Source organism: Salmo salar, chromosome 13, assembly GCF_965601325.2.
Source record: "Salmo salar chromosome 13, fSalSal1, whole genome shotgun sequence".
NCBI classification, from domain to species: domain Eukaryota; kingdom Metazoa; phylum Chordata; class Actinopteri; order Salmoniformes; family Salmonidae; genus Salmo; species Salmo salar.
In genome coordinates this window covers 20805198-20830366 of record NC_138303.1, presented here as the reverse complement: position 1 = coordinate 20830366, position 25169 = coordinate 20805198, and the positions used below count along the sequence as shown (strand labels likewise).

Here is a 25169-nt window from a genome sequence, read left to right as displayed (position 1 = left end):
CATGCTTTTCCACTGGCTGTTGAATAGAGTGGGACGGTGACGTCCCACCAAGCCCATAGAAGTTAATGGATGCATTTGCTGTTTTTTGTTGTTTTTAGGGGGAAGATCAGCTTTAATATTGCAGATAGATTGTGGGTTCCATAAATTCAATTGTCTGCATGATTTCCAAACCCCATATATATTTGTTTGTAAATATATATTTTCCTTTATTATTTTCCCCTAACCCTACCACCCCTCCCCTATTTGGAGTAAACTAATGGACAACAACACTTAGGCTTCTACCTCTAGCTTATACATACATTTTATGGACACAGTATATTTTACAATAGTAGGGGTTGGGCCTGTTTGTTTTTAGTCCCACCCTTCAGCTCCCCTCAACCCCTCCAATTTATCTCTGAACACCATCCAGTTTTGGATGCCATATACATTTGCCATATCCTTTTCAACTGTGCTGTTTCACAAAAGTTCTGAACGTTTACGTATGTCCCCATTACCAGTAAAACATAATCAAAACCCATTTCTTTCACATACTTGCTGTGCTGTTTTGTTGTTAATTTGTTCAGTCGTTTCATTCTCAACCAGGATATCTATGGAGCGCCGTTTGGGCCTTGGCTACGGAGCGCCGTTTGGGCCTTGGCGTGTCAAAAAATATACTATTTAACGTGTCAATTAAGCTTTTTGACCAATCAGGACCTGAATATGACTGCACGTCACATAATAATTGAACGCATTTATTAACTTTTTACGTAGTTATTAAACTATCACTCGTATTTCATATATGTCACAAAGATTCATCGATACGTATGCTCTATGATGCTGGTAAAGTTGTCTCGCCCACCTACAGTGCTGGTCATAAAAAAAGCTAGTTAGCTCATGGATGCAAACAATGTTCTTCCCCAAAAACATAGCAAAGTGAAAAATGGTTTCAGTAACTATAGTTAGCTAGCTAACTATATACTGTAGCTAGGTGTCATCTAAAATAACCCTACATTTATAAGACACTTTTTATTTGATTAATGGTGGTCGGACCCATCTACGTGAAGCTAGCCACAATAAGGATTAGCAACAACAGTGGACTACGCGGTTATCCTTTAAAATAAAAGTATGGCATAATTCTACTATTTGTATTCATTTGCATCACTGTCAATGACACTAATTTTGAAGGCAAACCGCAAATTAGACTGTTGTTCCTAATCCTTATTGTGGCTAGCTTCACAACACATAGTCCGGCTGAGCCTCACTAGCAAGATGAAGCTAGCTAGCTGCTTATAATGTTAGCTTTGGGCAACAGGGTTAAGTAGCTGCCTAGCTATTTATTTTCATGAACTTAAGTTCAATTTCAATAGGCGAACAACAAGTGGCAACCTAGCTAATACTTACTCACAAGGATTACAAAATCGTTGCTAAGAATAATGAAAATGACTGCAGTTTCTACTGGTCATTGTTTTCAGGCTGGTTGTATTGGTGCTAGTTAGGTACCAAGCTAAAGCTAGCTACCCCAGAAGTTGCGGTCTAACAAATTATGCTATATTACCAACGCGGTATTGAAAACACATCGTTCGTGGCTGGTGTTTGCAGACTTTTTTGTACAGCTTTGACAGTGCTACTGTCTCTGATTTAACACGCAAAGACCCAAACGGCATTTCATAGTATGTATGTCGTGAAACTAATCGCAGTGACGCCATTACTGTGCAACTACGATAGGGCAACATCTGAAAAATAGCGCACTTCGTAGTGTGAACCGGTGCTCGACCAGTCTGCGAAAGCCAACGTCACCCACGACAGAGTACAGTTGATTGTCAAGGGCAATGAATTCCATTATCTTGGCTTTAATGGATTTCGCCTTTGAGTTGTCTCGCTGAAATGTTCTTACTCTTTCAAAAGACTGCTCGACTTGTTGACTGCTCCATCCACACAGCAGATATTGTGGGCTAGGTTAGCAATGTTGTGTTGCACGTGTTGCACAACATTTTATGTGGCGTCATTACGTCATGTACCTACGTTATATAGGTATGCACGTCAGCTTTGACATTGGTTTTGCACATTGGCGTTAAACTAGACATCAGCCGATACTGATGTTGGTATTTTTAGCTAATATCGTCTGATTCCGATATGTTCACCGATATATCATGCATCCCTACTCCTATGTTATTGTAATGGTGAGAGGTTATCATGCGTTATGGGTATGATATTGGTGTGTCTGTCTCACTCATCATTTTTCACAATTCATACAGGACTATCCGTAATCATGGTAGCATCCACATTAATGTAGATGTGTTGAGAAACATATTATATCGAGAACCTGTGTTGGCAGTGACTTACCTGTCCCATTGATATTGTAACCACCTCTGACCACCTGCTCTAGAACCTGAACACCGATATTCTTCACGTTGTCCTTGATGTGAATCCCTGTGGCCTGCACCATAAACAGGTACTCATTTACTACAGAGAGAGAAAGAGGGAGGGAGGAAGGGGAGAGAAACATTAGTTCATTGATACAGTCATACTGGCCTGCTCTGTCAAAATGAGCTGCAATTTGGTACATTTTCTGCCAAAAAAAGATTGAGGAGACATTTAGAAACCACACCACTAGCAGGAAGGATGAACTACTGTAAGTGTGAACTACAATGCAGAAAACAGACACTGCTAACTCTGTCAGGGAACTGTAACATCAGTATACAATCCAACATTGAATGAGCAATCATTTTCATAAGGGTTGTATTCAGACTGGAATGTTTATTTCCGATCCTGCATGGATGTGTCTAATATAAACACCTGAGACTAACCCAAATGAAAATAGGGAAGCCCAGTGAGGATGCACCATAAGACTATCATCCAAAGGCAGAACTCCTATATGGTACGTAAATATAAGGCCAGAGCTCTCTCTCCCCCCCTCTCCTGATTTAAACTTAGATATGTGATTTTGCTTGTTGTGTCAAATTAGATCAAGCCCATTTCAAGCTTATATATACTGCTCAAAAAAATAAAGGGAACACAAACAACCCATCCTAGATCTGAATGAAAGAAATAATCTTATTAAATACTTTTTTCTTTACATAGTTGAATGTGCCGACAACAAAATCACACAAAGATAATCAATGGAAATCCAATTTATCAACCCATGGAGGTCTGGATTTGGAGTCACACTCAAAATTAAAGTGGAAAACCACACTACAGGCTGATCCAACTTTGATGTAATGTCCTTAAAACAAGTCAAAATGAGGCTCAGTAGTGTGTGTGGCCTCCACGTGCCTGTATGACCTCCCTACAACGCCTGGGCATGCTCCTGATGAGGTGGCGGATGGTCTCCTGAGGGATCTCCTCCCAGACCTGGACTAAAGCATCCGCCAACTCCTGGACAGTCTGTGGTGCAACGTGGCGTTGGTGGATGGAGCGAGACATGATGTCCCAGATGTGCTCAATTGGATTCAGGTCTAGGGAACGGGCGGGCCAGTCCATAGCATCAATGCCTTCCTCTTGCAGGAACTGCTGACACACTCCAGCCACATGAGGTCTAGCATTGTCTTGCATTAGGAGGAACCCAGGGCCAACCGCACCAGCATATGGTCTCACAAGGGGTCTAAGGATCTCATCTCGGTACCTAATGGCAGTCAGGCTACCTCTGGCGAGCACAAGGAGGGCTGTGCGGCCCCCCCAAAGAAATGCCACCCCACACCATGACTGACCCACCGCCAAACCGGTCATGCTGGAGGATGTTGCAGGCAGCAGAACGTTCTCCACGGCGTCTCCAGACTCTGTCACGTCTGTCACATGTGCTCAGTGTGAACCTGCTTTCATCTGTGAAGAGCACAGGGCGCCAGTGGCGAATTTGCCAATCTTGGTGTTCTCTGGCAAATGCCAAACGTCCTGCACGGTGTTGGGCTGTAAGCACAACCCCCACCTGTGGACGTCGGGCTCTCATACCACCCTCATGGAGTCCGTTTCTGACCGTTTGAGCAGACACATGCACATTTGTGGCCTGCTGGAGGTCATTTTACAGGGCTCTGGCAGTGCTTCTCCTGCTCCTCCTTGCACAAAGGTGGAGGTAGCGGTCCTGCTGCTGGGTTGTTGACCTCCTACGGCCTCCTCCACGTCTCCTGATGTACTGGCCTGTCTCCTGGTAGCGCCTCCATGCTCTGGACACTATGCTGACAGACACAGCAAACCTTCTTGCCACAGCTCGCATTGATGTGCCATCCTGGATGAGCTGCACTACCTGAGCCACTTGTGTGAGTTGTAGACTCCGTCTCATGCTACCACTAGAGTGAAAGCACCGCCAGCATTCAAAAGTGACCAAAACATCAGCCAGGAAGCATAGGAACTGAGAAGTGGTCTGTGGTCCCCACCTGTAGAACCACTCCTTTATTGGGGGTGTCTTATTAATTGCCTATAATTTCCACCTGTTGTCCATTCCATTTTCACAACAGCATGTGAAATTTATTGTCAATCAGTGTTGCTTCCTAAGTGGACAGTTTGATTTCACAGAAGTGTGATTGACTTGGAGTTACATTGTGTTGTTTAAGTGTTCCCTTTATTTTTTGGAGCAGTGTATATATATCTAAGTTATATATATATATATAAAAAAAATTGTGTTTAGGAAGGTTAGATGCTTAACTCCTTGATCCTGCTTCGTAGTATACTGTACCCCTCTGGTCTGTTCTGACCCTAATTGATTATCTGCATTGTGTCTTTACGAGGGGATTCCCCCAAACACAAAGGGTCTCTGCTGAAGCAGCTGACAGAGAAGAATGCTAATATGGAGTGAGACAGAGAGAGGGATGGGGAGAGAGGGAAAGAACATATATCTCATTTAAAATGGCAAGAAAGAGCAACAGAGAAAGAGAGCGAGAGAGAGAGCGCATTTCCCGGGCATGCGCCTCAAAACCAAATGTTACCTGGCTCACCACTCCCCCATGGACTTGAACAGCCTTTTTGGATCAGGTCCACCTATACAAGGCAGCAATCCCAACTTTTACTAGGACCCTAAAGGACTTCACCCTCAACCGTAGCCCCAACACCTCACATAGGAGCAACGGACACCCCGCCCAGACCAGCGAGACATCCTCCCCGAACTCCGAGACCCCCCAAGGACCTGCACCAAGAGGATCCACACCAAGTGGTCCTACACCCAGACCACAGCACCAGCAGACACATCCCCACCCCAACCAGTCAACCTATCCCCAAACAAACCCTTGCAACACCCTATATAGACCCCCCCCAGATCAGTCTTAAACCCCTTCTGCCCCCCCCCCCCCCCCCCCCCCCCCGCCCCGCAGCAAGGACCTCAACATGACAGACACACATATGCCCAGGCCATGAACAGAGCAACAGGCCCAACCCCCACTAATACATCCACCCAATCCCCATCCTGCAACATAATAGGTATGTATAAGATGCTCAACATGCTCTGCTCACAACTACTGTAATGGTAAGAGCCTAAACCACAAGAAAACACTAGACACTATGGAACACAAAGCTTTTACTACCTGGAATATACAGGGTCTGAGGTCATCTGCTATTGGCCTAAAAAGCAGGAACCCAGACTTCGTCCCCCAAAAATTTCATACAGACATTGTAATCCTACAAGAAACATGGTATAGAGACAGAACCACTGGTTGCCCTCTAAGTTACAGAGAGCTGGTAGTCCCATCCAAACTACCAGGTGTGAAACAGGGAAGGGAGGTATGCTAATTTGGTATAAAGCAGACCTACCCCACTCTATTAAATGAGTCAAAACAGGAACATTTACCATCTGACTAGAAATTAATAAGGAAATTGTCTCAGAGAAAAATGTCTTCATGTGTGCTACCTAAACTCAGCAAAAAAAGAAACATCCCTTTTTCAGGACCCTGTCTTTCAAAGTTAATTCGTAAAAATCCAAATAACTTCACAGAATGAACAGAATGGTTCATTGAACATAAACAAGTAATGAACATGCACCTGTGGAACGGTCGTTAAGACACTAACAGCTTACAGACGGAAGGCAATTAAGGTCACAGTTCTGAAAACTTATGACACTAAAGAGGCCTTTCGACTGACTCTGAAAAACACCAAAAGAAAGATGCCCAGGGTCCCTGCTCATCTGCGTGAATGTGCCTTAGGCATGCTGCAAGGAGGAATGAGGACTGCAGATGTGGCCAGGGCAATACATTGCAATGACATCCGCAATAGGCTGAGAGAGGCTGGACTGAGGGCTTGTAGGCCTGTTGTAAGGCAGGTCCTCACCAGACATCACCGGCAACAACGGCGCCTATGGGCACAAACCCACTATCACTGGACTAAACAGGACTGGCAAAAAGTGCCCTTCACTGATGAGTCACGGTTGTGTCTTGATGGTGATGGTCGGATTCGCATTTATCGTCGAAGGAATGAGTGTTACACCGAGGCCTGTACTCTGGAGCGGGATCAATTTGGAGGTGGAGGGTCCGTCATGGTCTGGGGCTTTGTGTCACAACGTCATCGGACTGAGCTTGTTGTCATTGTAGGCAATCTCAATGCTGTGAATTACAGGGAAGACATCCTCCTCCCTCATGTGGTACACATCCTGCAGGCTCATCCTGACATGACCCTCCAGCATGACAATGCCACCAGCCATACTGCTCGTTCTGTGTGTGATTTTCTGCAAGCCAGGAAGGTCAGTGTTCTGCCATGGCCAGCGAAGAGCCCGGATCTCAATCCCATTGAACACATCTGGGACCTGTTGGATCGGAGGGTGAGGGCCATTCCCCCCAGAAATGTCAGGGAACTTGCAGGTGCCTTGGTGGAAGAGTGGGGTAATATCTCACAGCAAGAACTGGCAAATCTGGTGCAGTCCATCAGGAGATGCACTGCAGTACTTAATGCTGCTGGTGGCCCCACCAGATACTTACTGTTGATTTTGACCCCCCCTTTGTTCAGGGACACATTATTCAATTTATGTTAGTCAAATGTCTGTGGAACTTGTTTAGTTTATGTCTCAGTTGTTGAATCTTATGTTCATAAAAATATTTACACATGTTTAGTTTGCTGAAAATAAATGCAGTTGACAGAGGACGTTTCTTTTTTTGCTGAGTTTATATCCCCCCAATAGAATCCCCATACTTTAACGATGACAACTTCTCCACCCTAGAGGGGGAGATCAACCATTTCCAGGCCCAGGGACATGTACTAGTCTGGCGATCTAAATGCCAGAACTGGACAAGAACCTGACACTCTTAGCACGTCCTCCCAAATATTCCCCCTTAGACACAACTATGACAAAACAACCAACAAAAACGGGTCACAACAACTACAGCTTGTCTCACGCTGGGTCTGTAAATAGTCAAATGGTAGGCTTTGAGGGGATTCTTACAGTAGGTACACCTACAGCTCATCTCTTGGCAGTAGTACTGTAGATTACTTTATCACTGACCTCAACTCAGATACTCTCAGAGCGTTCAGTCAGCCCACTGACACCCCTATCAGATCACAGCAAAATCCCACTCAACTTCAGCAATACTCAAATCATGAGGCATCAAAGCCAAAGGAACTGCATAATATTAAGAAAAACAAATTCAATCCCTTCTAGACAACTTCCTGGACAAAACGTTTCACTTAATAGCGAAGGTGTACACTTGGCAGTAGAAATCCTAGATCGTATATTTCATTTTTCAGCTTCCTTATCAAATCAAAAAATGTCAAGCAGACAACTTAAGAAAATTAACAACAATAAATGGTTTGATGAAGATGCAAAAACCTAAGAAAACCTGAGGCTACGCCTTCACGATGGTAAATCACTAAAACAATACAGAAACACACTACGGAAAAAGTAACAGCGCATCAGAAATCAGCTCAATGTAACTGAAGAACTCATAGAATGTAAAATACAAACCCTCCAACCACAAAATGCCTGTGGTGTTGATGGTATCCTAAATGAAATGGTTAAATATCCAGACCACAAAATCCAGTTGACTACACTTAAACTTTTTAACATCCTCAGCTCTGGCATCTTCACCAATAGTATTTGGAACCAAGGACTGATCACCCCAATCCACAAAAGTGGAGACAAATTTGACTCCAATAACTACCGTGGGATATGGGTCAACAGCAATATTGGGAAAATCATCTGCATTATCATTAAAAGCAAACGTGTACATTTCCTCAGTGAAAACCGTGTACTGAGGAAATTTCTAAATTGGCTTTTTACCAAATTACGGTATGACAGTGCACGTGTTCACCCTGCACACCCTAATTGACAAACAAACAAACAAACCAAAACAAAGGCAAAATCTAATCATGCTTTGTTGATTTCAAAAATGCTTTTGACTCAATTTTGAAAGCGGTGTTGGGGGAAAAACATACAATATTATAAAATCCATGTATACAACCAACAAGTGTTTGGTTAAAATTGGCTCTGGCCTTAACACGTACATTTCTTTCCACAGGGCCGTGGAGTGAGACAGGGATGCAGCTTAAGCCCCACCCTCTTCAACACATATCAACGAATTGGCGAAGGCACTAAAACAAATCTGCAGCACCCCGCCTCACCCTACTAGAATCTGAAGTCAAATGTCTACTGTTTGCTGATGATCTGGTGCTTCTGTCCCCAACCAAAAAGGGCCTACAGCAGCACCTAGATCTTCTGCACAGATTGTCAGACCTGGGCCCTGACAGTAAATCTCAGTAAGACCAAAAAAAGTCCAGTTGCCAGGACCACGAATACAAATTCCATCTAGACACAATTGCCCTAGAGCACACAAAAAATGACACGTACCTCAGCCTAAACATCAGCGCCACAGGTAACTTCCACAAAGTTGTGAACGATCTGATAGACAAGGCAAGAAGGGCCTTCTATGCCATCAAAAGGAACATCAAATTTGACATACCAAAACTAGGAACAGGCTAAAAATACAACCATAAAAGGGCAATAGAACCCATTCCCCTTCATGGTTGTGAGGTCTACGAACCAAACAGGAATTCACAAAATGGGACAAACACCAAATTAAGACTCTGCATGCAGAATTCTGCATGCATTATTTGGTGATTCACGTTTCACCCAGAGGATATTTTTGCAGAGCAGAAATAGGCTGATAACCGCTAATTATCAAAATCCAGAAAAGAGCAGTTCAATTCTACAACCACCTAAAAAAAATAAGTGATTCCCAAACCTTCCATAACAAAGCCATCACCTACAGAGAGATGAACCTGGAGAAGAGTCCCCTAAGCAAGCTGGTCCTAGGGCTCTGTTCACAAACCCAAACAGAGCCCCAGGACAGCAATACAATTAGACCCAACCAAATCATGAGAAAACAAAAAGATAATTACTTGACACATTGGAAAGAATTTACAAAACAACAGAGCAAACTAGAATGCTATATTTGGCCCTAAACAGAGAGTACACAGTGGCAGAATACCTGACCACTGTGACTGACCTAAAACTAAGGAAAGCTTTAACAGACTCAGGGAGCATAGCCTTGCCATTGAGAAAGGCCGCCTTAGCCTGCCTTCTTTTGAGAGCCAGGTCTGCGTATGTGCACACTGCCCACAAAATCCAGAAAAGAGGAAAAAAAGAAACCGAAACAATGATCAGGGGACAGACAAATCTCCAGCCACGATCACCACGACGACAGACTCACAAGGCTGCACTTGATATCGAGGAGGAAGAACAAAAATAAACACCAAACTTTCTATGCAGATCTGACCTCCAGTTCTGCCGTCTGTCCAATAAGAACATCTTATACTTATGGCCCCTCCCATTCTGTCCAATAGGATTATTTTATACTGAGATATGGCCCCTGCCCACCCTTCCCTCATCACTGGCTCTTGCCTAGTTCCTAACCTCCTGTGAAATGTATGACCATAGAGACACGTATTTCCCTCAGATTACACAGACCCACAAATAATTCGAAAGCATATCCAATTTTGATAAACTCCCATATGTATTGGGTGAAATACCACAGGTTGTAATCACAGCAGCAAGATGTGACCTGTTGCCACAAGAAAAAGGCAACCAGTGAAGAACAAACACCATTGTAAATACAACCCATATTTATGTTCATTTATTTTCCCTTTTGTACATCGTTACAACACTGTATATAGACATAATATCACATTTAAAATGTCTCTTTTCCTTTGAAACTTTTGAGTGTAGTGTTTACGGTACATTTTTTAAAATTGTTTATTTATCTGTTTTACTTGCTTTAGGAATTGAGAGAGATGGTGTGCAGTAGAGACAGACACGCAATAAAGAATAACTAAAGTTTTTCCTAATTGTTTCCTGTATGTTTCTCTGGGGAGTCAGAGTGGAAAACAGGCCTGTTTCTCTCCCTTTAACCTTCTGTCAACCTTCAAACATGACAACCTGCACCACATATAGGCAGCACCGCACCACATATACAGTTGAAGTCAATAAAACTCGTTTTTCAACCACTCCACAAATTACTTGTTAACAAACTATAGTTTTGGCAAGTCGGTTAGGACATCTACTTTGTGCATGACACAAGTGCTTTTTCCAACAATTGTTTACAGACAGATTATTTAACTTATAATTCACTGTATCACAAATACAGTGGGTCAGAAGTTTACATACACTAAGTTGACTGTGCCTTTTATTAACAGCTTGGAAAATTCCAGAAAATGTAATGGCTTTAGAAGCTTCTGATAGGCTTATTGACATCATTTCAGTCAATTGGAGGTGTACCTGTGGATGTATTTCAAGGCCTATCTTCAAACTCAGTGCCTCTTTGCTTGACATCATGGGAAAATCAAAAGAAATCAGTCAAGACCTCAAAAAAAAAAACTGTAAACCTCCACAAGTGTGGCTCATTCTTGGGTGCAATTTCCAAACGCCTGAAGGTACCACGTTCATCTGTACAAACAATAGTACGCAAGTATAAACACCATGGGACCACGCAGCTGTCATACCACTCAGGAAGGAGACGCGTTGTCTCCTAGAGATGAACGTACTTTAGTGCAAAAAGTGCAAATCAATCCCAGAACAACAGCAAAGGACCATGTGAAGATGCTGGAGGAAACCGGTACAAAGGTATCTATAGCCACAGTAAAACGAGTCCTATATCAACATAACCTGAATGTCCGCTCAGCAAGGAAGACGCCACTGCTCCAAAACCGCCATTAAAAAAGCCAGACTACGGTTTGCAACTGTTTGGCCATAATGACCATCGTTATGTTTGAAGGACAAAGGGGGAGGCTTGCAAGCCGAAGAACACCATCCCAACCGTTAAGCACGGGGGTGGCAGCATCATGTTGTAGGGTTGCTTTGCTGCAGGAGGGACTGGTGCACTTCACAAAATAGATGGCATCATGAGGGTGGAAAATTATGTGGATATTGAAGCAACATCTCAAGACATCAGTCAGGAAGTTAAAGCTTAATCGCAAATGCGTCTTCCAAATGGAGAATGACCCCAAGCATACTTCCAATGTTGTAGCAAAATGGCTTAAGGACAACAGGGTCAAGGTATTGGAGTGGCCACCACAAAGCCCTGACCTCAACCTATAGAACATTTGTGGGCAAAACTGAAAAAGCGTGTGCGAGCAAGGAGGCCTACAAACCTGAATCAGTTATACCAGCTCTGTCGGGAGTCGGGAGAAATGGGTCAGAATTCACCCAACTTATTGTGGGAAGCTTGTGGAAGGCTACCTGAAATGTTTGACCCAATGCTAACAAATACTAATGGAGTGCATGCAAACTTCTGACCCACTGGGAATGTGATGAAAGAAATAAAAGCTGAAATAAATCACTCTACTATTATTCTGACAATTCACATTCTTAAAATAAAGTGGTGATCCTAACTGACCTAAGACAGGGAATTTTTACTAGGATTAAATGTCAGGAATCGTGAAAAACTGAGTTTAAATGTATTTGGCTAAGGTGTATGTAAACTTCCGACTTCAACTGTAGGCAGCACCGCACCACATATAGGCAGCACCGCACCACATATAGGCACTAAATCACAAGACCAAACAGACCAAAAGAATCAAGCATGTCTAAATTGTTATTATTCATTCTGTCAGCACCAGACCTGGGTTCAAATACTGCTTAAAATATCTCAAATACATTTGAAGTATTCTGATTTTGTTTTATTTTAATATATTTGAATGTATTTGGAAATACACTTGGAAAGTATTTGAAAACACTAAAATACACTCCCATGCATTTAACCCAGGTATTTGAAAATAATGTCAAATAGATTTTGGTAGACTATTTGGTTTTTCAAATAAAATTACTTTTTTGGGGCTGTGTATTTGAAAGTACTCAAATACACAGATACCAGATACTCTAAAACTCATGTATTTGAACACAGCTCTGGTTACCCAAATGAGAGCACTGGCTTCTTCTTGCAATGTTAGTGTTTGGTTAGTGGTTTTAAAAAAGGGCCATGTCTGTCCATCTGTCTTGGCGTGGGAACCACATGAGTGGGCTGACTTGGTTGTGTCGTCTGGAAAGTACATGCATAAAGGATGTGGTTCAACTGCTACACTCTCACACACGCACAGTATAATACATTAGGAACACCTTTTCTAATATGGAGTTGCACCCCGTTTTGCCCTCAGAATAGCCTCAATTCGTCGGGGCATGGACTCCACAAGGTGTCCAAAGTAGAGGTCGACCGATTAATCGGAGTGGCCGATTAATTAGGGCCGATTTCAAGTTTTCATAACAATCGGAAATCGCTATTTTTGGACGCCGATTAGGCCGACTTTTATTTTTTATTAGACCTTTATTTAACTAGGCAAGTCAGTTACACTGGCAATACTAAAGTGCCTATAAGAACATCCAATAGTCAAAGGTATATGAAATACAAATCGTATAGAGAGAAATAGTCCTATAATAACTACAACCTTAAACATCTTACCTGGGAATATTGAAGACTCATGTTAAAAAGGAACCACCAGCTTTCATATGTTCTCATGTTCTGAGCAAGGAACTTAAACGTTAGCTTTTTTACATGGCACATATTGCACTTTTACTTTCTTCTCCAACACTTTGTTTTTGCATTATTTAAACCAAATTGAACATGTTTCATTATTTATTTGAGGCTAAATTGATTTTATTGATGTATTATATTAAGTTAAAATAAGTGTTCATTCAGTATTGTTGTAATTGTCATTATTACAAAAAAATAAATGAGATTTTATATATATATATATATATATATATATATATATATATATATATATATATAATAATTAAAATAAAACAAATTAAATCTGCATCGGCGTTGAAAAAATCATAATCGGTCGACCTCTAGTCCAAAGCGTTCCACAGGGATGCTGGCCCATGTTGACTACAATGCTTCCCACTGTTGTGTCAAGTTGACTGGATGTCCTTTGGGTGGTGGACCATTCTTGATACACACGTGAAAAACCCAGCAGTGTTGCAGTTCTTGACACACTCAAACTGTTGTGCCTGGCACCTACTACCATACCCCATTCAAAGGCACTTAAATATTTGTAAACCCTCTAAATGGCACACATACACAAATCTATGTCTCAATTGTTTCAAGGCTTCAAAATCTTTCTTTAACCCGTCTCCTCCCCTTCATCTACACTGATTGAAGTATATTTAACAGGTGACATCAACAAGGGATCATAGTTTTCACTGGGTTCACCTGGTCAGTCTGTCATGGATAGAACAGGTGTTCATAATGTTTGGTACACTCAATGTAGATTAATAGCACAATCAACCACAGCACTACAAAGGCCATATGTTCAGTATTTATATCAGCTGGAAAGCTGTCTATACATGTAATACTCCTTTAGTAAACAAACATACCTATGGTCTACATGTATCCATATCATTGCCAGTAATTAGCAGAGTGGCGCTAAGTGGAGCACTGCCCATTGTCCATTAGACTGTTGCCTGAGAGACTGCAGCAGTGGAAGGTTAGGACCACTACAACTGACTGATTTCTACAAAGCTGTGTCTATGTCCGCATCGCTGTGTATTAGTGTACGTATGGTGTGTGTGTGTGTGTGTCACTCGTTAGCTGAGTCACAAGGCCAACCTGATAAAGTCGAGGACAATGAGCCTTTGAGCCAAGAGGAGCTTTGTCTCAGTGTGTGTGTTTCATATCTCTTGATTCATCTCATCAACCAATATCCCATTCCCAGCAGCATTCCGCAAAACACTCGCTTTCTTTGTGTGTGTGTGTGTGTGTGTGTGTGTGTGTGTGTGTGTGTGGTGTACACTGCCTTACATGCATGCTATCGTGAGCATGGATTGTGTGTGTAACTCCATGAAATGTGATTTATCAGTAATTCTATTACCATGACATTCACATTGGTAGAGACCAATAATAGCCTTGGCTTGCAGAACTAGAGACTACAGACCACCAATAACTGAATCAATTTTCTCCTCTTATGTCTGCAGAACACATAAACATAGCGGAGATTCCAATAAAATACTCTGCATCCGTATCACTGTGTGTGTGTGTGTGTGTGTGTGTGTGCGCGACACACACACACACACACACACACACACACACACACACAGTGATACGGATGCAGAGTATTTTATTGGAATCTCCGCTATATTTTATGTGTGTGCACACACACACGCACACACACACACACACACACACACATAAAATATACACACACATACTACATGAAGGTGTGAGAACATGCATTTTGTGTATTGTGCTTGGGTGTATGCCGTCTGTGTGGAAGCGTGTGTGTGTGTGTGTACACATATGTACCAATTGGAAGGGATTTCTCTAGGGAAACATTTCATTCAAAGACACACAGCCTTATCCCAGTCCTTCTGATACACCCACTCCCTCCATATGGTGAAAAATGAGAGAGGCTGACAGTATTTGATATAGCCTACAGGCACTGAAATACTCCAACTCACACTTTCCACATGCAGGCACCCACTCTTCACTCTGTGCCGATGCCAACTCATGTTATGCCTGAGCGTATCTCGGAGCTCACATACAAGTCACGGTCTGTGTGTTGGGGGGGGGGGGGGGGTCCATAATGATTGAATCATCTGAGTAATGCTCCTTCTGGGTAAACAACAAAGACAGTAAATCTTTTGAGTGAGTCCATCTGAGACCCGTCCAGTAAATCCCTTCTCACATGGCCAGCACTGAACCCTTCTAAGCTTGATGGGAGACCTTGGTCGACCTTGTTCTCCATAGCTCAGTAAAAACACACTGTTCTCATGCCAAGCTCACCCCTACCTCACTTCCCTTTATCCTATCCTCCTCTCTCTCCCCCTCTGTATTCTACCTCCTATCTCTCCCCCTCTGTACATTTTCTGTCATGTTTCAACGTTCCACCATGACAACCATCAGTGATGAATGTGAAGCTGTAAAGGAAGAGGCCTCTGGTAAGCTAGCAGCCATCCCAACTGGCATCCTACTGCTGGCTCGCGTTTGAAGCCATGCAGGGTTGGTATTTTCAATCATTTGATGGAAGGCTAGTATCAGTTTGGTCTTTTAGATCATAATGATTATAGGGAGAGGGAGGACCTGATCCTAGATCAGCACTACTCAGATGCTTTGTGAATATGGGCCCTGCAGATGCAGCATGATGTGACTTTTAATATCTGCTCGGCTGTATTTCCATCTAGTATATGTGAATTCTCCTTGGTCATCTGCAGAGATTAAATTATTGAAAGAATGTTAACTGGCTTACAAGAACACGGCCACAAAATACTGCTATGAAGGCAATATTGAGCGTAAACTCCCTCTCACACACACACAAAGCTCAGCAGTAGGAGATGATCCTGGTGGCTGTCTGATAAGAGCTGAAAGGCCAGGTTTACAATAGGAACACACACACACATACAAGGCTCTAAGGCTTTAAAGCTGTCACTCTGAAAACTGTCATTTTTACCATCAGCCTATATCAGCACTCCCCACATACCTGCAACAGAGCCTGAGGACCTACAAGCACAAAACACAAAGAAAGAGAGATAGCTGTTATTGGCAGAGAGGTTTGGAACTCTTATTTGGTCTACCAATTACCAAAACAGGCTGAAATTTCAGGCAGTGATTTCAAACAGCTCTAACACCAAAAAGGCATTATCATAATTTTCACACTATTATTCCAACCTTAGTGTGGAAGTATATTAAAAATAAAACACAGGAACATCAAAGTTTGACTACACTGGGCCTTTAAACCATTAAGCGATTCAATTGGACCGCAAATAATTACAACAACAAAAGCACAATTATGAAGATTGATTGCTACTATAGAGCAGAAAGTATGTAGATGATGATACTATAGAGCAGAGAGTATGTCGATGATGATACTATAGAGCAGAAAGTATGTAGATGATGATACTGATGATTGCTACTATAGAGCAGAGAGTATGTAGATGATGATACTATAGAGCAGAGAGTATGTAGATGATGATACTGATGATTGCTACTATAGAGCAGAGAGTATGTAGATGATGATACTATAGAGCAGAGAGTATGTAGATGATGATACTGATGATTGCTACTATAGAGCAGAGTATGTAGATGATGATACTATAGAGCAGAAATTATGTAGATGATGATACTGATTGCTACTATAGAGCAGAGTATGTAGATGATGATACTATAGAGCAGAAATTATGTAGATGATGATACTGATGATACTATAGAGCAGAGTATGTAGATGATGATACTATAGAGCAGAGAGTATGTAGATGATGATACTATAGAGCAGAGAGTATGTAGATGATGATACTGATGATTGCTACTATAGAGCAGAGAGTATGTAGATGATGATGATACTATAGAGCAGAGAGTATGGAGATGATGATGATACTATAGAGCAGAGAGTATGTAGATGATGGACCATAGAGTAGTGTTCTAGCATCATTAGGAGGTGCTGTAGCAGGTGAAAGGTTCCCGTTGATGCTAAACTATTATTGGATGTCCTCTCTGGAACCACAAGCCCAGCTTGACCACAGTAAGTGATTCCGAGAAGCTCCAAACAGTCCGAGATCGACATGCTTTACACACGCACGCACCCACACTTCATTTTGCTAAATTTAGATGTGAAGGGGCCCCGCTCGCTGTCAAGACTGGTCGATACACAAACACTCCCTTAGATAAACCGGTCTGTACTTTCCGTAACAATGGATCCATTGAAACAAGCTCAAGCCTTGCTTTACTGTGGGTCATACAACAACAATCGGGATGATCTTTCTTGGCAGCTAAAAAAATTATTTTAATCGTCTAGATGAAAATAATAAATTGTGTCAACTTTTATCAGGTAACAATAAATGCCAGTGCCAATGCCTGCCACATCCTTCAACAGAGAAGTTTCTTCACAAGTGCTTTAATGTAATTTCATCTACTGTATTTCAATAGACACACACACACACACACACACACACACACACACACACACACACACACACACACACACACACACACACACACACACACACACACACACACACACACACACACACACACACACACACACACACACACACACACACACACACTTGAAGAGGGAAGTTTACATACACTTAGGTTGGATTCATTAAAACTCATTTTTCAACCACTCCACAAATTTCTTGTTAACAAACTATAGTTTTGGCAAGTCAGTTAGGACAGTTAGTCAGTTAGGACATCAACTTTGTGCATGACACAAGTGATTTTTCCAACAATTGTTTAGACAGATTATTTCACTGTATCACAATTCCAGTGGGTCAGAAGTTGACTGTGACTTTAAACAGCTTGGAAAATCACAGAAAATGATATCATGGATTTAGAAGCTTCTGATAGGCTTATTGACATCATTTGAGTCAATTGGAGGTGTACCTGTGGATGTATTTCAAGGCCAACGTTCAAACTCAGTGCCTCTGCTTGACATCATGGGAAAATCTAAGGAAATCAGCCAAGACCTCAGAATTTGATCTCCACAAGACTGGTTCATCCTTGGGAGAAATTTCCAAACGCCTGAAGGTACCACGTTCATCTGTACAAACAATAGTACGCACGTATAAACACCATTTGACCAAGCAGCCGTCATACCGCTCAGGAAGGAGATGCGTTCTGTCTCCTAGAGATGAATGTAATTTGGTGCGAAAAGTGCAAATCAATACCAGAGCAACAGCAAAGGACCTTGTGAAGATGCTGGAGGAAACCGGTACAAAAGTATCTGTATCCACAGTAAAAACGAGTCCCATATCGACATAAGCTGAAAGGCAGCTCAGCAAGGAAGAAGCCACAGCTCCAAAACCGGCAGAAAAAAGGTGGACAACGGTTTGCAACTGCACATGGGGACAAAGATTGTACTTTTTGGAGAAATATCCTCCGGTCTGATGAAACAAAAATAGAAGAGTTTGGCCATAATGACCATCAATATGTTTGGAGGAAAAAGGGGGAGGCTTGCAAGCCAAAGAACACCATCCCAACCGTGAAGCACGGGGGTGGCAGCATCATGTTGTGGGGGTGCTTTGCTGCAGGAGGGACTGGTGCACTTCAAACTAGACAGTATCATGAGGAAAGGAAAATGATGTGGATATATTGAAGCAATATCTCAAGACATCAGTCAGGAAGTTAAAGCTTGGTCGCAAATGGGTCTTCCAAATGGACAATGACCCCAAGCATACTTCCAAAGTTGTGGCAAAATGGCTTAAGGACAACAAAGTCAAGATATTGGAGTGGCCATCACCAAGCCCTGACCTCAATCCTATAGAAAATGTGTGGGCAGGACTGAAAAAGTGTCTGCGAGCAAGGAGGCCTACAAACCTGACTCAGTTACATCAGCTATGTCAGGAGGAATGGGCCAAAATTCACCCAACTTGTGGAAGGCTACCCGAAACGTTTGACCCAAGTTAAACAATTTATAGGCAATGCTACCAAATACTAATTGAGTGTATGTAAACTTCTGACCCACTAGGAATGTGATGAAAGAAATACAAATATATATAAATATAAATGAGAGAGAGAGAGAGAGAGAGAGAGAGACACACACAACTGTACATATGTTTCTCCTTTCATCTACTGTACATATGCGTTTCTCTCATATATATATGAGAGATAAACACATATGTAGAGTTGATGAAAGGAGATTTTATTTATATATATATATATACATATATATATATACATATACATATATATATATACATATACATATACATATATACATATACATATATATACACATATACACACAACTGTACATTATGTTTCTCTCATATATTATAAATCTATATATAAATAAATAAGAGAGAGATTACCTGATCTATAATAATGATACCAATGTAAAGATGATGTATTATAGATGACGCCAAAGGAAGCCCTGAACCATGTTTGACTATGATTGTTCTTAGTGCCTCAAAACTCAGTGGTACTTAAAAAACTGAATTTTGTATTGTGACTGGAGTGACACGTAGAAAATATGTATTTAACTAACTCGAAAACACACACACACACACACACACACTTTCAAAACCTCAATCAAAAGCACAAAACTGCACAATACTGTAAGAGCATAATAGATCAAGACACACACACACTATCTGCAGAAGCACGACTTGTGTACATGGAAGATGTATCGCTTACCTGTAGGTCAAACTTACCATCAAGATGGCTGTGTTTTGTTATGTAGGCCTAGAAGAGCTGCCATTCATACAGACTTAAAATACACTCTTTCCTGACCAGCACACAAGCACACACACTTTACATATTTGTGCACTTGTGGGTTTCTATATGCAGTCTGCAGACTGGCATTTCTAAGGAAATCAGAGCCATTGTTTGAGAGAAACTCATTCCTTAGATACAGTTAGCCGAAAGCAAACAAGTACAATATACAGTCGTGGCCAAAAGTTTTGAGAATGACACAAATATGAATTTTCACAAAGTCTGCTGCCTCAGTTTGTATGATGGCAATTTGCATATAATCCAGAATGTTTTGAAGAGTGATCAGATGAATTGCAATTAATTGCAAAGTCCCTCTTTGCCATGCAAATGAACTGAATCCCCAAAATACATTTCCACTACATTTCAGCCCTGCCACAAAAGGACCAGCTGACATCATGTCAGTGATTCTCTCGTTAACACAGGTGTGAGTGTTGACGAGGACAAGGCTGGAGATCACTCCGTCATGCTGATTGAGTTCGAATAACAGACTGGAAGCTTCAAAAGGAGGGTGGTGGTTGGAATCATTGTTCTTCCTCTGTTAAACATGGTTACCTGCAAGGAAACATGTGCCGTCATCATTGCTTTGCACAAAAAGGGCTTCACAGGCAAGGATATTGCTGCCAGTAAGATTGCACCTACAGTGGGGGAAAAAAGTATTTAGTCAGCCACCAATTGTGCAAGTTCTCCCACTTAAAAAGATGAGAGAGGCCTGTAATTTTCATCATAGGTACACGTCAGCTATGACAGACAAAATGAGGGGAAAAAAATCCAGAAAAATCACATTGTAGGATTTTTTTATGAATTTATTTGCAAATTATGGTGGAAAATAAGTATTTGGTCACCTACAAACAAGCAAGATTTCTGGCTCTCACAGACCTGTAACTTCTTCTTTAAGAGGCTCCTCTGTCCTCCACTTGTTACCTGTATTAATGGCACCTGTTTGAACTTGTTATCAGTATAAAAGACACCTGTCCACAACCTCAAACAGTCACACTCCAAACTCCACTATGGCCAAGACCAAAGAGCTGTCAAAGGACACCAGAAACAAAATTGTAGACCTGCACCAGGCTGGGAAGACTGAATCTGCAATAGGTAAGCAGCTTGGTTTGAAGAAATCAACTGTGGGAGCAATTATTAGGAAATGGAAGACATACAAGACCGCTGATAATCTCCCTCGATCTGGGGCTCCATGCAAGATCTCACCCCGTGGGGTCAAAATTATCACAAGAACGGTGAGCAAAAATCCCAGAACCACACGGGGGGACCTAGTGAATGACCTGCAGAGAGCTGGGACCAAAGTAACAAAGCCTACCATCAGTAACACACTACGCCGCCAGAGGCTCAAATCCTGCAGTGCCAGACGTGTCCCCCTGCTTAAGCCAGTACATCTGCACGCACAGTGAGGCGAAGACTTTTGGAGGATGGCCTGGTGTCAAGGGCAGCAAAAAAGCCACTTCTCTCCAGGAAAAACATCAGGGACAGACTGATATTCTGCAAAAGGTACAGGGATTGGACTGCCGAGGACTGGGCTAAAGTCATTTTCTCTGATGAATCCCCTTTACGATTGTTTGGGGCATCCGGAAAAAAAGCTTGTCCGGAGAAGACAAGGTGAGCGCTACCATCAGTCCTGTGTCATGCCAACAGTAAAGCACCCTTCGACCATTCATGTTTGGGGTTGCTTCTCAGCCAAGGGAGTGGGCTCACTCACAATTTTGCCTAAGAACACAGCCATGAATAAAGAATGGTACCAACACATCCTCCGAGAGCAACTTCTCCCAACCATCCAGGAACAGTTTGGTGACGAACAATACTTTTTCCAGCATGATGGAGCACCTTGCCGTAAGGCAAAAGTGATAACTAAGTGGCTCAGGGAACAAAACATAGATATTTTGGGACCATGGCCAGGAAACTCCCCAGAGCTTAATCCCATTTTGAACTTGTGGTCAATCCTCAAGAGGCGGGTGGACAAACAAAACCCCACAAATTCTGACAAACTCCAAGCATTGATTATGCAAGAATGGGCTGCCATCAGTCAGGATGTGACCCAGAAGTTAATTGACAGCATGCCAGGGCGAATTGCAGAGGTCTTGAAAAAGAAGGGTCAACACTGGAAATATTGACTCTTTGCATCAACTTCATGTAATTGTCAATAAAAGCCTTTGACACTTATGAAATGCTTGTAATTATACTTCAGTATTCCATAGTAACATCTGACAAAAATATCTAAAGACACTGAAGCAGCAAACTTTGTGGAAATTAATGTGCGTCATTCTCAAAGCTTTTGGCCGCGACTGTACGGTATATTCGGAAAGTATTCAGACCCCTTGACTTTTTCCAGATATTGTTACGTTACAGCCTTATCCTAAAATTGATTAAATTGTTGTTGTTTTTTTACACACAATATCACACAATGACAAAGCAAAATGTTTGCAATTAAAAAAATGGAAACATAAGTATTCAGACCCTTTACTCAATACTTTGTTGAAGCACCTTTGGCAGTGATTACAGCCTCAAGTCTTCTTGGGTATGACGTTGCAAGCTTGGCGCACCTGTATTTGGAGAGTTTCTCCCATTCTTCTCTGCAGATCCTCTCAAGCTCTGTCAGGTTGGAGGGGGAGGGTTGCTGCAGAGCTATTTTCAGGTCTCTCCAGAGATGTTCGATCGGGTTCAAGTCCGGGCTCTACATGGGCCCCTCAAGGACATTCAGAGACTTGTCCCAAAGCCACTCCTGCGTTGTCTTGGCTGTGTGCTTAGGGTCGTTATCCTGTTGTAAGGTGAACCGTCGCCCCAGTCTGAGGTCCTGAGTGCTCTGGAGCAGGTTTTCATCAAGGATCTCTGTACTTCGCTCCATTCACCTTTCCCTCTATCCTGACTAGTCTCCCAGTCCCTGCCGCTGAAAAACATCCCCACAGCATGATGCTGCCACCACCATGCTTCACCGTAGGGATGGTGCCAGGTTTCCTCCAGACGTGACGCTTGGCATTCAGGCCAAAAAGTTCAATCTTTGTTTCATCATTCATTTCTTATGGTCTGAGAGTCTTTTGGCAAACTCCAAGCAGGCTGTCTAGCTTCCGACTTGCCACTCTACCACCCCCAATTGCTCAGTTTGGCCGGGCGGCCAGCTCTAGGAACAGTCTTGGTGGTTCCAAACTTCTTCCATTTAAGAACGAAGGCCACTGTGTTCTTGGAGACCTTCAATGCTACAGACATTTTTTGGTACCCTTCCCCAGATCTGTACCTCGACTCAATCCTGTCTTAGTGGGACCTTATACAGACTGTTATGCCTTTCCAAATCATGTCCAATCAATTTAATTTGCCACAGGTGGACTCCAATCAAGTTGTTGAAGGATGCACCTGAGCTGAATTTCAAGTCTCATAGGAAATAAGGCATTTCTATTTATTACAAAAACTTTTTTTGCTTTGTCATTATGGGGTATGTGTAGATTGATTAAAACAACAACAAAAAAACTCAGCATTTTTAGAATAAGGCTGTAACGTAACAAAATGTGTAAAAAAAAAAGTCAAGGGGTCTGAACACTTTCCTTAGGCACTGTATATGGAAGCCCTACATCTCTATGTAACTGTTTCTGTTTTGCTGATTATATTGTCATCAATATTTACACATGCACAAACACTTCCAGAAAGCATAGAATGACTGGCTTTGCATGCACTTTCAATATTTAACTGGTCTACAAAAAAAGTGGTTCTTTGTCACATTCCTTCTTTTTCCATCGCTCTACCCTAGTTTTGTACTATCCCTCTCCCATGCCCTCCTCTCCGCCCATGCCCCCATCTCTCCCCCCTCTCATGCCCCCCCTCTCTCATGCCCCCCTTCCCCCCTCATCTCCCCCCTCCTCTCTCCCTTTGTGTTATATCTCACGCTTTCATCTTGATCACTCGCTCCATTTCTCTCATCTCTTCTTTGTGCTGTATTGACCCGCATTCCTTTAAAAAAAAATCTCCCCCTCTCCCCCTTGTAATTTCTTTCTCCATCATATCTCTCTCCCTCTTACCCCTCTCCTCTTCCCTCCATCCTTCGCGCTCCCCATCCGTCTGGTTGCCGGAGATTACATAATCTTAAGTTATCAGCTGCATGCGTTTGTCTTTCCCAAGGGGCCACTCTGTAGACACCTCCAGACAGACACACACGGCTTCTAGAAGCGGGAATTAATTCCTCTCTCTGTCAGACACAAATAAATATCTGATTCATGACCACACACACACACACACACACACACTTTACGCTGAATATGACGACCACATAAACTCTCACTGTTTTATCAAAGGGCCGGATGTCTGTACAACGGTGGAATTTCCCCTTCCAGCCACATTCCAATCTTATGATTTCCCGCACTAACAAATTCCTCTTTTCCCCATCCCTTCCTCTCTCATCTGAGAGGGAAGAGTGAAATCTATTCATTCTCCCTTTAAGAGGAAAACTGCTCTCCAGTCTGAGTTCCGTGATGATGTCACTCACCACAGCGCTTTTTGGCACCATGCACCATGCCCACTTCCTGCTAGAGACAACAGACAACGCTTCCTCTTCTGTCCCTCTCCACCCCCTCTCCCAATTCAGCACCAGGCCAAGCCTGATACAAGCCAGAGACCACACGCTATTCATGCAACATTCTCATCAACTCCTCATTAAATGTAGGCTATGGTCAAACAGAAACGGTAAGCGAGAGATGCGTTTTAGGGATCCCCTTAATCCGAACAGCTACAGAGTAAGAAAAACAACATTAATGCCATACCATTAGTCACCAAATTAGCTCTGGCACTGATTAGGACAATCCTCTGAGTCAACCCAATAGCCCTAAACACGAGATACACATAAATAATTAAACAAACCTGTGAGCAGCAGTGAGTCATCTGTATTAGGAAACTAGGGACAGTACTTCCCCAGAAACCCATCAATCCTCCTTACTGGTAGATATGAATCACTCACTGACAATAGTGAGCAACACACGCACAACACCCCCTTATCATCAATCATATAGGAAGAAATACAAACACAATCATTATTATCTAAAAAGAAATTCAAACACACATAATCATTATCTAAAAAGGGTCACTCACATTCTTTATCCATGTCAGTAGGTGTACTAGCCCTAAGGGGGTGTGTTGAAATGATAGTGTTGACACTATAGGTCACTGAACAGCCCAGATGCCAAATTGCATACATATCCAAAACCAGTTTGGAACATTGCACATCAGTGTTCTATGAATTTCTCCATGCATTTTACCCATATGTACAGTTGAGATTAAATCACCATAAATTATCTCCTAACGTCTAAATGCACTTCTGAAGTACGTGGGAGTGACAACAGAACTTCTAACACAACTTTTGCAATGTAGAATTGACATAATGCAGAAGTGTGATAGGCAAATGAAAGTGACATCTAGCTACAGTATCCAAGCGTGGAGTCGGGTTTTATCATAAGTGACCTCACTGGCAGGCTTGTATTTAATTAAGAACGCTTAAAGGAGATATGGGGGGGGAGCTACACAGTGTACAAAATATTAGGAACACCTGCTCTTTCCTTGACAGACTGACCAGGTAAATCCAGGTGAAAGCTATGATCCCGT

General features: G+C 42.3%; 1 protein-coding gene across 1 annotated transcript in view; it reads right to left on the bottom strand.

Moving 5' to 3' along the window:
* Positions 1-25169, bottom strand: part of b4galt5 (beta-1,4-galactosyltransferase 5) — a 58243-nt gene that overhangs the window by 13271 nt on the left and 19803 nt on the right. The window contains exon 2 of the mRNA XM_014134699.3: positions 2323-2442. Coding sequence (XP_013990174.1) covers positions 2323-2442 — 120 coding nt within the window. The remainder of the gene's footprint in view (positions 1-2322; positions 2443-25169) is intronic.